Source organism: Gobius niger (assembly GCF_951799975.1).
Source record: "Gobius niger genome assembly, chromosome: 12".
NCBI classification, from domain to species: domain Eukaryota; kingdom Metazoa; phylum Chordata; class Actinopteri; order Gobiiformes; family Gobiidae; genus Gobius; species Gobius niger.
In genome coordinates, this window is record NC_136863.1 from 3,799,044 (window position 1) to 3,812,518 (window position 13,475).

The 13,475-nt window shown below is 40.1% G+C and overlaps 1 protein-coding gene across 1 annotated transcript; it reads right to left on the minus strand.

Annotated features, from left to right (window-relative positions):
- Positions 1–5,359: 5,359 nt before the first annotated feature.
- On the minus strand, positions 5,360–11,102 carry LOC306971985 (uncharacterized protein; the record flags this gene model as incomplete). Its single annotated transcript, XM_079568428.1, has 4 exons — positions 10,976–11,102; positions 9,643–9,754; positions 7,259–7,421; positions 5,360–5,543 (listed from the first exon to the last, which is right to left on the minus strand). The coding sequence occupies exons 1-4, from the start codon at positions 11,099–11,101 to the stop codon at positions 5,360–5,362; spliced, it is 585 nt and encodes a 194-aa protein (XP_079424554.1). The 5' UTR covers position 11,102.
- Between the last annotated feature and the right edge of the window lie 2,373 nt (positions 11,103–13,475).

Consider the following 13,475-nt stretch of genomic DNA (forward strand, 5'->3'; position numbering starts at 1 on the left):
CGTAGAATTTTACCCAATAAATAAAATTGAAATACAAGCATTTATTTTAGGACAGATGTTTTCATCATTGAAAAATACCTCATAAATGTACAAACAAACATTTATGAAGCCCACCCCTCCTGAGATATGACTGTAAACTTTACCAGGAGTGGGGGCGTCTCCAGCTCGTCTCCATGGAGACGTCCCAAAAGATGATTGATTTAAGCAGGTCGGGTTCTCATCCAAATCCATTCTTTTATTACACGCTGCACTTACAGCATTTTCTGTGTTGAGCTGCTCATTTTGTTTTGCCGGCAACAGTGTAAACCAAAATGTTACACAGTGTGCCTTTAACCTCTTAACTCCCACCTGAACCAATGGGAGTTTCTGAAAGTGTTGAAAATAAGTGCCAAAATAGCGAGTTAACAGGGATGAAAACGCAATATAACAGTTACAAAAAAAGCAACAAAAACATGGCAAAAAAAGTTACAAAAACGCAGCAGAACAAACATCTAAAAACTGTGGCAAAAAAACAGATAAAAGAGCAACAATTCTTTTTTTTTTACAAAAACATGGCAGAAAAGTGACAAAAGCAGCAAACAAAAAAAGCAACAAATATGTGATGAAAAAGTGACAAAAATGGGACAGAAAAGCTACATAAAAATGTGGCAAAAACATGGCAAAAATAAAACAAAAACGTGACAGAATCACAACAAAAAATCCACCCAAAAGTGAGGGTCTTAGCTTACAAATGAGGTGTATAGGCCTATAGGCTGTGAACTCCAGTCGAGAAGCTTTTAGATTTGGGTAAAGCTGAACTGGAGATAATGGGCTCGGGTTAAGGCGGGGGGTAAGAGGTTAAGTACATGCACCTACTTCTACTTATTGGTATGCAGTAAAAGTTAGACTGGAGTATTCAGAGAAGTTGAACGTACACATCCGTTTGAGTAAGTGCTAATAACTTTGCGGCTTCAAAAATGCTGTGACGACATTGAGTAAAAGAAAGTTTAAGAAGAAAGCAAACGGCGGCCATTTTGGAGAATCTATTTCAACTTTTTTTTGTTAAAAATGTAAATAGTCTTGAAATAAAAGAAAATCCCAAACATAAAAAAAAGCATTTCTTTCGTCCAGGACTGTGTGTGTCTGATGGGACAGACTTCCTAATGTAAAGTACAAACACAGACCCATATTTGGATTTGTTTATGCCAAAACAAAGGCGTCGGATAAAATAATCTTACCTCGTTTTCACCCCATTTCACGTGTGTGGAGTCTGGACAGATGCCTGTGCAGTGTTCCACTTTGTCGAAGGCCAGTGTGGTGCGAGCGAAGCCCAGGACCAGGGTCAGGATCAGGGGCAGAGCCGGGGCCATGTCTCCTGCTCTCTCTGCTCTCTCTGTGCCGTTCAGACCAGCCGGCGATTGGTTTTCATTTGGTCTGGAAAAAACTGGCCGCACAGGTTTGGAGACGGCCCGCCCACATTGTTACGCTCTTTTAGGTGTCCGCGCTCACTGGAGTTCTGTTTCTGCAGGTTTAATGACCTACTTCTGATGCAACAATAGTGACAATGCTTGTGTGATCCAGTACTTTGTAAACCTCCCGTGCGTTGTTTGGTCCCAGTCCCAGGGGCCCAGACCTCACTGACTTTGTCTCCAGATCACATAAGGACACGCTTCAGGCAAGCCAGGGGAAGCTTGACATTAGAGGTGGGAATTATGGGGAATTATGGCCTTTGTAATTAATTAATCACAATTAATCGCATCCGAGCATCATTTATTTAGGGGTTGTATTTATCCTTAAAGGGGGGGTATTATGCAAAATCGACTTTTTCAAGCTTTACATCAGGTTATTATGTCATTCCCTCATTAAAAACATGCCTGAAGTGTTGCCTTGGCACATTCACGTATTTTTGAGTAATCTGTAAAAACTCTGATGGCGGCCATTTTAGGGATAGGTTTGCCTGAGTCCTCCTAGGAACGCCCCCACCTCCTGGAGACGCCTCCGAGCTTTCGTCACCAGCCGAGTAACCAACCACTGCTCCTCAGCAGAACCCCCTCCCCACTGATGCCACAGACAGCGTGTGGAGGGGGCGTGTCGGAAAGGGTCAGAGGTTCTTAAAGAGACAGAGGCCTATTTCAAGACATTCACTACAGTCATTTTGAGAGAGACATTTTATACAAGGCAGTTATTCTAATTTACTGCATTTACAGACCAACAGAAGGTTTGGTCATCATTGTAGTGTGATATAGACTGGTGCTGTGTGACTGAAAAAAGCACAATGCCCACTCTTTAAAGCAGTACTTAGTAACGTGTTTACCTTAATAAATCCTTCCCGTAGTCCCTGTGGGGGTAATACAAGTCTTAATGGGATGATTGGAGGGTCTTTCATCTCCCCCTGGTGTCTCTGGCCAGAAAACCACAACTGCAACTTGACTGCCACCGGACCGGAGTCACCAATACACACTAATAGAATCCCGAGGAAGAAGCTAACATGCTAACGGGCAAAGCTAACTGCGGGCTAACGTCACTTTAAACAGTCTTTACAGCCAAGTTTGAGTGAAAAAATGTATTTCCATTTAATAATTGGATGAACAACATCCCTCTGTGCCTTCACCTTTTCCGTCTGCGTAGTATTTACTCTCCAAGACAATTAATACGTTACAAAATCGCAACTTGCTATGACACCTGCAGTTGCGCTTATGGCAGTAATATAGCTTTTGGTTTTACGCCTGAAGCAACGTTTGGCAAGAAAAAGGAAACTGAAACTGACGGACCGGAGACAGCACGTGCGGCTGGGGAAGATCGTCTTGGACACTCGGACCAAGAACACTGGAACTCCTCAGGGCCCTGTGCTTTCCCCCTAGTTCTTCTCCCTGTACACAAACTACTACCCTGTGGTTCCCCGGCGCTACAGACCTGCTGCTGAGAAGGTGATTGGCTGTGAGCTCCATCTCTCCAGGACCTTTTCACCTCCAGGACCCAGAGGTGTGTGGGTCGGATCACTGATGACCCTTCTCACCCTGGACACGGACTATTCACCCCCCTCCCCTCAGGCAGGAGGCTACAGTCTATCAAGACCCATAGATCCTGCCACTTGAACAGTTTTTTTCCCTCCGCCATCAGCCTCATGAACTATAGAGACCTAAAAACTCAGTACAGACTGTAATCTGCTCTATTGCACTATGTGGTCTGTCCACACTTAGATCCACTGCTACCATTGTATCACTTTATATCACTTTATATCACTTCATATTACTTCATATCACTTTATATCACTTTATATCACTTTATATCACTTCATATTACTTTATATCACTTTATATCACTTTATACAACTACACAATATGTAAATCAATCCTGTTGTTGTTCTAGGTCAACTGTTGTCGTCTTACCATATTTTACTTATTTTTTTTATCTCATATTCCTATGCATGTCCCTAAAGCCTTATAGTTTAAAGTGTTATAGCTTATTTTTATCTAAACTCTGTGTTTTTTTGTTTAATGTTGCACGTCTTCAAAATTCCAAGTTTGTGAACCTGTTTACAAACAATGGCAATAAAAACTATTCTGATTCTGAAAAAGTGTCTCTGCCGCTAAAGGAACGTTTCTATTAGTATTTTCAATTGCAAAAAACTATATGTCATCAATTAATTAATCTACATAAATATAGACAGATAAATATATATGTCGACCAAATGAAACTTAATAAAACGTGTCTCGATCTTTTATTAAAATGTTGCTTCCAAAAACACAGACAAAGCAAAGTCTCTACTTTACAGCATGTTGTCAGTGTTTGTGGCACAAATGTGATGTTTGACTTTTTAAATTTCATGAGGCAAAAACGTCAAGTCCATCCTGCACTTAAGCTTGTACTATTTAGTTTGAAGAAAAAAATCAGGCTTTTGATGCTTTATTTTTGTAAATTAAAACATTAAATGAGAAAACACAATCCACATTATTTAACATTGAAACAACAAAAATGCTGTAATGTTTAAGAAGAAAAACAATAAAACAAATATAATGTTTCTTATCACCCCGATTGGGAAAACTTTACATTACGGGCCGGTAAGTCCGTGGTACTTACAGTGGTAATTACAGTGGTACTTCTTGGTACTTATTGTGGTACTAAAAGTATAGTAATTGGGGTTAGGGAGTCACAGAGTTACCACTGTGTCGCTCATTACTAAGAGATACAGTAACTCTTAGTAATGAAGTACTTCTATTTACTTTGGTATTTTAAGTGATAGTTTCTAGTAGTTACAATGATCCATCTATGGTACTTACTGGTAATTCAAGGATGCTACAGCAGCAATTCATGAGTAGTAAATGTGGTACTTCTACACACAGAAGTAATTTCTAGGATTGTGTGACTATAAAACAACATAAAACAGCATTAGGGAAAACAAGAAGTACAACCTTCATTACTAAGACTTACCACTGTATCTGGAAGTACATAACTTGTAATTGTCACTATAGTATCCTTTAAGTACCACAATAAGTACCTAGAAGTACCACTATTATTACTAGTATTTACCACTGTAAGTACCACAATAAGTGCCTAGAAGTACCACTATTATTACTAGTATTTACCACTGTAAGTACCACAATAAGTGCCTAGAAGTACCACTATTATTACTAGTATTTACCACTGTAAGTACCACAATAAGTGCCTAGAAGTACCACTATTATTACTAGTATTTACCACTGTAAGTACCACAATAAGTACCTAGAAGTACCACTATTATTACTAGTATTTACCACTGTAAGCACCACAATAAGTGCCTAGAAGTACCACTATTATTACTAGTATTTACCACTGTAAGTACCACAATAAGTGCCTAGAAGTACCACTATTATTACTAGTATTTACCACTGTAAGTACCACAATAAGTGCCTAGAAGTACCACTATTATTACAAGTATTTACCACTGTAAGTACCACAACAAGTGCCTAGAAGTACCACAATTATTACTAGTATTTACCACTGTAAGAACCACAGTAAGTGCCTAGAAGTACCACTATTATTACTAGTATTTACCACTGTAAGTACCACAATAAGTGCCTAGAAGTAACACTATTATTACTAGTATTTACCACTGTAAGTACCACAATAAGTGCCTAGAAGTACCACTATTATTACTAGTATTTACCACTGTAAGTACCACAATAAGTGCCTAGATGTACCACTATTATTACTAGTATTTACCACTGTAAGTACCACAATAAGTGCCTAGAAGTAACACTATTATTACTAGTATTTACCACTGTAAGTACCACCATAAGTGCCTAGAATTTCACTGTAAGTACCAAGGACTGACCGGCCCGTGATGTAAAGTGTTACCCGACGATTGTTTGTAAAACCTGAGACTCCATGTGCTCCCGGGTCAGTTCTCTGACTTCAGGAGCCAAACCTCATTGTTCTGTGTGAGGGACCAGAAGGAGCTGTATCCAGCGGCGAACAACACGCTTTGGTCAACACGAACTCCCGGATTCTCCTTTTCCACTTGTTCCTTCAGCTGCTGCGCGATCTTTTCACCGTCCTCAAAGGAGGGCCGGTAATTCAGAAACCTGCAGACAAAAAACTAATGATCAGGTTAAGTCGGCAAACACTGAATTTAGTTCACTTCAGTTCAGTTTCAGTTCAAATTTTGTATTCAGCCATGGCGTTATTCAGACATAATAATAACAACAACAGCAACAGCAAAGTATTCAATGCTGAATAGGAGCATGAGGAAGACATTGTCTTATAAATTTCATGCCCCCCTTTATTTCCAAAATCTGAGCTGGCTCTGAACAGACGGCTCACCCGTTTTTGATTTGTTTTAGCCTATATCAAGGTACAATAATATCTTTGGTTCAAACCGATGTGAAATGCAAAGAAAAGTTTGATTTTGATGCACAACAATGACAAAAAGTGCCTGCGGACGCCTGGAGGGACTGCTCTTCATTTTATAATAGCATCAAACAGGATTCATTAAAGTTGGTAAAAACAAACAAAAAACAATAGACAATTCAACATAGTACAAAACTCCATGATATAGCAAGTTCTCGTTTCAGTAGATAATGTTTTAAGAGAGTGTGAATCCTTAATTGCTCTTCAAAGATTTGTCTTTGAGACGAGGCAAGGATGTCCACTCTCCCCGTTTCTATTCAGCGATTTAAATGAACCCACCCACCGCTTTTAAATGTGATACACTGCCTTATTTGTGCAGACAATAAGCCAAATCGTAATCTCAGTTGGCGCAATGAATCATGGGATCGCTCAGAGGTCAATCCTGATAAATTTGACCCGGAAGTCTGTTTTGACAGCGCAGAAGCATATACGAAGACGAGAGAGTGCAGATAAATGTAGTTTCAATGATTTGCGACTGACTTTACCGTGAGTCTGGAAGTGCAGGGCCACGTCACCTGTTTTTTATTACATTTTATTTTTAATCAACTTCATGCATGCCCTTGAGGTTTTAAAGTTCTTATAGTTTATTATTTAAGTTTTATGTTTCATGTTGCACGATTGCTCTGAAGAAAATTCCTACTTTGTGAACCTGTTCACTGACAATGGCAATAAAACCAATTCTGACTGTGTCGGATTATTAACCAGGAAAAGTTTTCAGTTTCTGCACATCTGGATGGTGAGGGAAATGTTTTACTTCAGGGCCAAGTACGAAGTACAGTACAGAGATCCAACAAATTACATAAAGTATGTGATCATTGAATAGGGCGCATGTAAGGTGCTATTGCACATGTTTTGCTGGGTGTGTTTATCGTTTCCTTTACTGCATGACTTTATTCAACTTCTATGCATTTGCCATTTAGCCTTTCCTTCATACACAATCTTCGTAATCCCTCCTCCTGCTGAGAAAATGCATGTTCATGTAGGCCAAATCCTTGTGTAGTATAAAAGTAAAGATGACTTACTTTCTGCTTTTCTATATTACAATTTATATATAGTGTGTCATTTTCAGGAAAGACATTTAATTTAGCTTGTGCCACCTGCAATTGGAAATTAAAAATGAATATATTCGTCCAAAATGTTGGTGGAAGCACAGATACTCACCCTCGATATATTTTTGATATATTAAACATATCATCAAAACTGTAAAAGGTTGTTTCACAGTTTTGATGCCTGTAAAGCAATCTTTATTCATGCATATTTCATATTGGGACTACTACTAACAATCCACAATTCATTTTACAACACGGGCTCAAATGACGGACAGTTAATTAGTGTTTGTTGTTTTAGTTGAATAGTTTGCTGAGGGTTGATGGTGTTTTGTGGGTCTGACCTGACAAACACGGTGCGCTTGGGGAGGGGCATCACGGTCACCGGGCCCTGGCCTGAGACGGTCACCCCTGGAGCCAGAAACCAGCACATACTGTACTCCTTTCTGTTCCCAACCCGCCTCTCGGAGAGCAGGACGGGCCACGTGTCATCGCTAATGCCCTTTTCTGCAACACAGAAACCAACAGGGATGTTTGAGGCTCGGCACGACGACACATGAGACTTCTTTTTTACATTTACCTTGACATTTCTCATGACAAAGAACTCCTCCTGTTTCATTATTTCTGTATGTTAAAGACTCCACATTTCCCCACACAAACCAACGCCCTCGTGTCACATGAGCACAGAGAGGCGGGACTTCAGAAACAGTCACGCATCATTGCAAAAGCTCTAAAAACGTAATGAAGGTTGTGAAGGGAGGAGTTTCCCAAAGCTCGTGAGACAAGTCCACACCGGTGTTTATGAAGCAACGCCCAAGTAGACTCGTCATATTCTGGCTCTGCTCTGTTATTAAGTTTGGCTACTTTGCAAATACAGGAGCGGAGTGCACGTCTGACTGAAATCTGAAATTCTCGGGCTTAAATGTGCATTATGGCACTTTTAATGGAAAAATAAAAAGTTGATATTTGTGCGTAATTGACTTTTTGTGACCGATTGGCTGCATGGGGTTAGTGTGGCATCTTTACTTTCGATCACGGTGGCCTCTACAACGCTCCAGGATCAGTTGTTTCTGGTGAAAGCAATAGAAACCTACCAGAAACTCTACAAACAAAAGCTCCTGGAGCCACCGTGATGGAAAGCAAAGGCACCAAGCAAGAAGAAGAAGATCTTTCGTCATATAGCGATAGGCGCTGATTTATGTTTTTCCCAGTTGGTGCCAAGTCAAAAAAAAGAAAAAGAAAAAAAAAAAGTCGAGGTCGGGATCGAACTGGCAGTCTTGTGGTTGAGCTCGGCGCTTTACCTACGGAGCTAAACAAGTGGGAACCAAATGGCACCTCCACAGATAAAGAAAACGAAGTTACAGCTTTACAAGTTAGGCTATATTTATTGAATCATTTTTTATTTAGGGCAAAGTGAGTGGGTGCTCCAGCCCCACAGCACGCATTTTCATCCTGGCCTATTGTACATGTTTTTAGTGGTGAGGAAACCTACGCGGACACGGGGAGAACATGCAAACTCCACACAGAAAGGACCCGAGAGCATTTTCTCCAGATCGGCTTTACCCAAATCTTGTGAACAAAGGAAAAAAGAGGAGGCTTCACCTCCAGGCAGAGGTGCTCTTTGGTGAAGGGATTGTCAATGTATGAAAATGCAGAAAAAGAAACAAGGCAGAAAAGAATTAGCCTAAAATGTCTTTACATTTATTATGGAGGTATGTCTATTTATTTTATACATGTCATAACTACAAAATAATAATAATAATAATGCATTGGTTTTATATAGCGCTTTTCTGGACACTCAAAGACGCTTTACATTCACTCCATACTCGGTGGTGGTAAGCTACTATTGTAGCCACAGCTGCCCTGGGGTAGACTGACGGAAGCGAGGCACCCAGTCTGCGCCAACCACTCACTCACTCTGGTAACACCAGGAAGCCTGGGGCGAATAAACGGTCTCCCATCCAAGCACCGACCAGGCCAGGACAGGGCAGAGCAAAGCGCTCTGGCCACATAAAGGCATTTAAATCAATAAATTCAAATCAAATTCTGCATTTTCTAAAAGATTCTTGACTGGAGTTTACAGCCCATAGGCCAGAGGTCGGTAAGTTTGCGTTACGGAGGCCGATTTTCATAATGGCCAAAACACCAAGGGCCGAACCTCACCATTGTGTCCTAAAGTTAAGAACCATTTTGTGAAAATGCCAATGTTTTACATCAGTGGTTCTAAAGTGGTCCGGCTCCGAGACCCACCATTACCTTAATGACCCAAATAAAACTGTAATTTGTCATAAATCGTATAAAATATATGTTTTGATTAAACAAGACTGAAATTTGAAAGGCTTGCGACCGACTTTTGAGTCCCGACCCACCAGTTGAGAATCACTGTTACATTATATATGACCAAGTGGGATGTTCTGCAAATACATTTAAAAAATACACTATAAAAAGACAGTATTTCTCGCATTGCTAGAGTACTTTAACGGGTATTTGATCCCTAATTTGCATATTAATATTTCTTAAAATCATATTGGGGGCCCAGAGGTTCTGTGCTGGTGGGCCGGATTTGGCCCCCGGGCCTGACGTTGCCTACCCCTGCCATAGGCCATTTGAAAGCTAAGACCTACAAACTGATCTAAACATATCTTTTGCCTTGTGTTGTTGCCACGTTTTCTTTTGTTTCACTGGGTTTGACACGGGCCCGATCAGCCTTGTTTACGTTAGTTCTGACCTGAAGCAAAGTGTTTGAGTTGCTCGCGGGCTCCCATGGCTGCAGGGAGACTCGGCGCCTCCATCTTAGAACACATCCAGTCTGACTCCTCATAGAGACGCTCCTGGTAGTCCTGACACAAGAAAGGAAAAGATGGACATCATGATACTAAATGTAAGATTCTGATTACTGCACTTGTAGTGTTTTGACAGGGCTGTACTTTGTCTCCTGCTGTTTTTTGTAGTTTGACCTGAAGACTTAAATCAGAAAGAGCACATTTGAAAGAACTTATCTTTGTTTTTAATTAAATTAATTCAATCTGTCTGTCTTTCCTTCTTTCCTCTTCTTCTTCCATCCTTTCTTTCTTTCTTCCATCCTTCCTTTCTTTCTTCTTCCTTCCTTCCTTCCTTCCTTCTTTCTTCCTTCCTCTTTCTTCCTTCTTTTCTTTTTTCTTTCTCTTTTCTTTCTTCCTTTCTTTCTTCGTTTTCTTTCTTTCTTCTTTCTTCCTTCCTCGTTCTACCTTCTTTTTTTCTTTCTTTCTCTTTTCTTCCTTCATTTTCTTTCTTTCTTTCTACCTTACTTTCTTCTTCCTTCCTTCTTCCTTCCTTTCTACCTTTCTTTCTTTCTTCTTCCTTCTTTCATTCTTCCTTCCTCTTTCTTTCTTTCTCTTTTCTTTCTTTAAAATCTTTCTTTCTTTCTTTTTCTCTGTCTCTTTCCCCAACAAACCTGTTTTGCTCCGTCAGGTAAATTCGTTCAACCCTCAGCCAAATGTTGCCGAAGGATATTGTCTTTATGACGTCTTTGCCCTGGAGCCTGTTTGTCCACAGACTGCAGTTGTTGGAACATAATTTGCATTTGTGCATATTTGGTTCAAAGCAGCTGCGCTTCCTTAATATGAAAGCTATTCACCTTTATTTTCTTAAAAATAAAATAACCTACAAATAATGTCATAACATTCTATAATTACAGGCAAAATATATGTTTGAGTGGTTTGAGTTTGGGCTCACACTGCAAAAAGTAATTTACTAGACTAGTTTAGAGGTCACAAGAAATGCTCTTGTCCCATTGACAGCTTTACTTTCTTATTTTTACCATAGAACCAGTTTGAAATGTCCTCAAACTTGCAAAAGAATCTTGGTCAGATCAGGACAAAGGTCTAAATGAGTCTCAAAACAAGATATATTTCCTCAGTTCAAGTCATTTAAGCCAATGCTTGATATTTACTTAGTGCAGTCCAGAACAATGAGGGTTGTGTTTAGAATAAAGAGGATGCTGGAGCTTAAGTCTCTCTGTGTCTCAGGGATGTTCGGCTCATCTTAGATAAAGGATGCAACAGTACATGAAACATTCTCACCTTGTTTGTCGATACGCGGGTGAACTTTGGACAGATGTCTTTGCAGTAGTCCAGCTGGTCAAAGGCCAGAGTGGAGCGAGTGAAGCCCAGGACGAGGGTGAGGAGCAGAGCCGGTGAAGGATCCATGTCTCCTGTTCTCTGTTCTCTCTGTTCTGTCTGTGCAGAGCTGAGCCGGAGGTATAGTTTCACATTTGGGCTCTAAAAAGCCAGTCACACAGGTTTTGGAGACTGCACACCTGCATGTTCACTAAGGGAGTAACACATGCAAAAGTGGATCAGCAGCAGAATCATCCGTGTTTTACTCGCGCAGCTTTGTCTTATTCACACATCACATGGCCACAAAACAGCAGATTTCATTGTTCACTTTGCACCTGCCTTGATGAATGATCCCCTGAGTGCAGGTTTTTTGGTTTTAAAATGATTTATTTCCTTTCATTTATTATTTTGCTCTATCACCAGAGTATGTGGGATGGAACACACACTTATCTCACACAAGGGGATTTACAAAACAAAACAACACTTCAATACTTCACTGATGCAATGGGAGGATCCTCTTTAAAGGGTTTAAAAATGTTAAAATGAAGTATGTTCCTCCCCCTTCATGTTCCAGCCATGTCCTAATGTGTAGAATGAGCTCAGAAATCCTAAATCTAAAATCCTGCACTGTCACTCAGAAAGGTGTTACTTTGGGTCTGAAGTGCCGTCATGCACGAGCTTAATATAGAAGCTGCAGTTACACGTATGACCTGAGGTGGCAGTAGTGAGTATAAAATGGCCAACTTGCATCCAGCCCCTTTAACCTCTTAACCCCCGCCTGAACCGAGAGGATGTTTTTCCTCACGTCATCAGATTGTTTTTCCATCATTTTTTTGTTGGGTGTTCAACTCATTTTTGTAACTTTTTTGTCATTTTTTCGTCAATTTTTTGTATTTTTTTGTTCAAATTTTTTGCACCTTTATGTAATTTTTTTTGTCACATTTTTGTCATTTTTTTGTCACATTTCTGTCATTTTTTGGTCACATTTTTGTCATTCTTTTGTCATTTTTTAAATAAATTTTTTGTCCTTTTTTGTCACATTTCTGTCAATTTTTTGTCAAATTTTTTTCATTTTTTTTTCATTTTTTAATCAATTTTTTGTCACATTTTTAGCACATTTTTGTCAAGTTTTTGTCATTTTTTGTCACATTTTTTGTCACATTTTTTGTCACATTTTTAATCAATTTTTTGTCATTTTTTGTCACATTTTCATCAAATTTTTGTCACATTTTTGTCATTGTTTGTCACATTTCTTCTTCCATTTTTTGTCAATTTCTTGTGACATTTTAGTGACATTTTTGCCACTTTTCCATCAATTTTTCGTCACTTTTTTGTCACATTTCCATCATTGTTTTCGTCTGAGTTTTGTTGCTATTTTCGCAGCTTTTTTCCAGAAGCTTTTGGACTGGGGTAAAGCCAAACTGGAGAAAATGTGCTCGGTTCAGGTGGGAGTTAAGGGGTTAAAGAAGGCGCCAAGGTTACAGAGGCTCTTTGTGCTTTTACACTGAGACAGGATACCTAGATCTCGTTCATCTTGTCATTGATATTGCTGCTCAACATAATTAGAAGTAAACTAGAGGAGGCGCGATGTGGTTCTGCTGGTCTGAGATGAGCCTGATTACTGATGACTAATTTCAGCATCACCTCCCTCCAGCCAGTGATCACTTCCGAGAGGCCACACCTCCACCTCAGCCACACCTCAGCCGTCAGCGTCCGAGCCGCACCTCCGAGCTCCAATCATCGCCCTCAGTCCCGCTTTTAAGCCCCAGCAATAATGGTTCGTTCACTTCCCAGCTGTGCTGCGACCCACCTCCGCCCCATCTACACCTCTTCTGCCCTCGGCTTCTCCCTGCTGCATCCATGGGTCTCCTTTACCACCACCAGTGTCCAGGCTCCAAGCTGTTCATCCATACTGACTTTCATACATGGATGTCACTGCCTGGTCTGATCGCCAAAACTAAAATACATGTCAATAAATCTTCCTTTTGTCTGTTTGAGTCAATCCAGGTCGAAACGATTACAATAGTGATATCTCGGATGTTAATGAATCATTTTGATGGACGCACTAGCACGTATGTAATTCATCAACAGGTGCGTGCACATAGTGGTGTGAAGATGATGTCATTAATGTAAATAATTCCTTCCTATGGGAAATGTAAGGAGTACATTTTCTCATTTTCCTCTGACGTAAATGCCTTTGAGGACACTGGTTACTGTGAAATGTAAATGTTTAGTATGTTGAATGTGGGGGAGGCGCTTCAGAGGCTTATGAGCATCTATGACTGTTTAAAGGGGGGTATTATTTGCAAAATCGACCTTTTCAAGCTTTACGTCATGTTATTCTGTCATTCCCTCATTAAAAACATGCCTGAAGTGTTGCCTTGGCACATTCACGTATTTTTGAGTAATCTGTAAAAACTCTGATGGCGGCCATTTTAGGGATAGGTTTGCCTGAGTCCTCCTA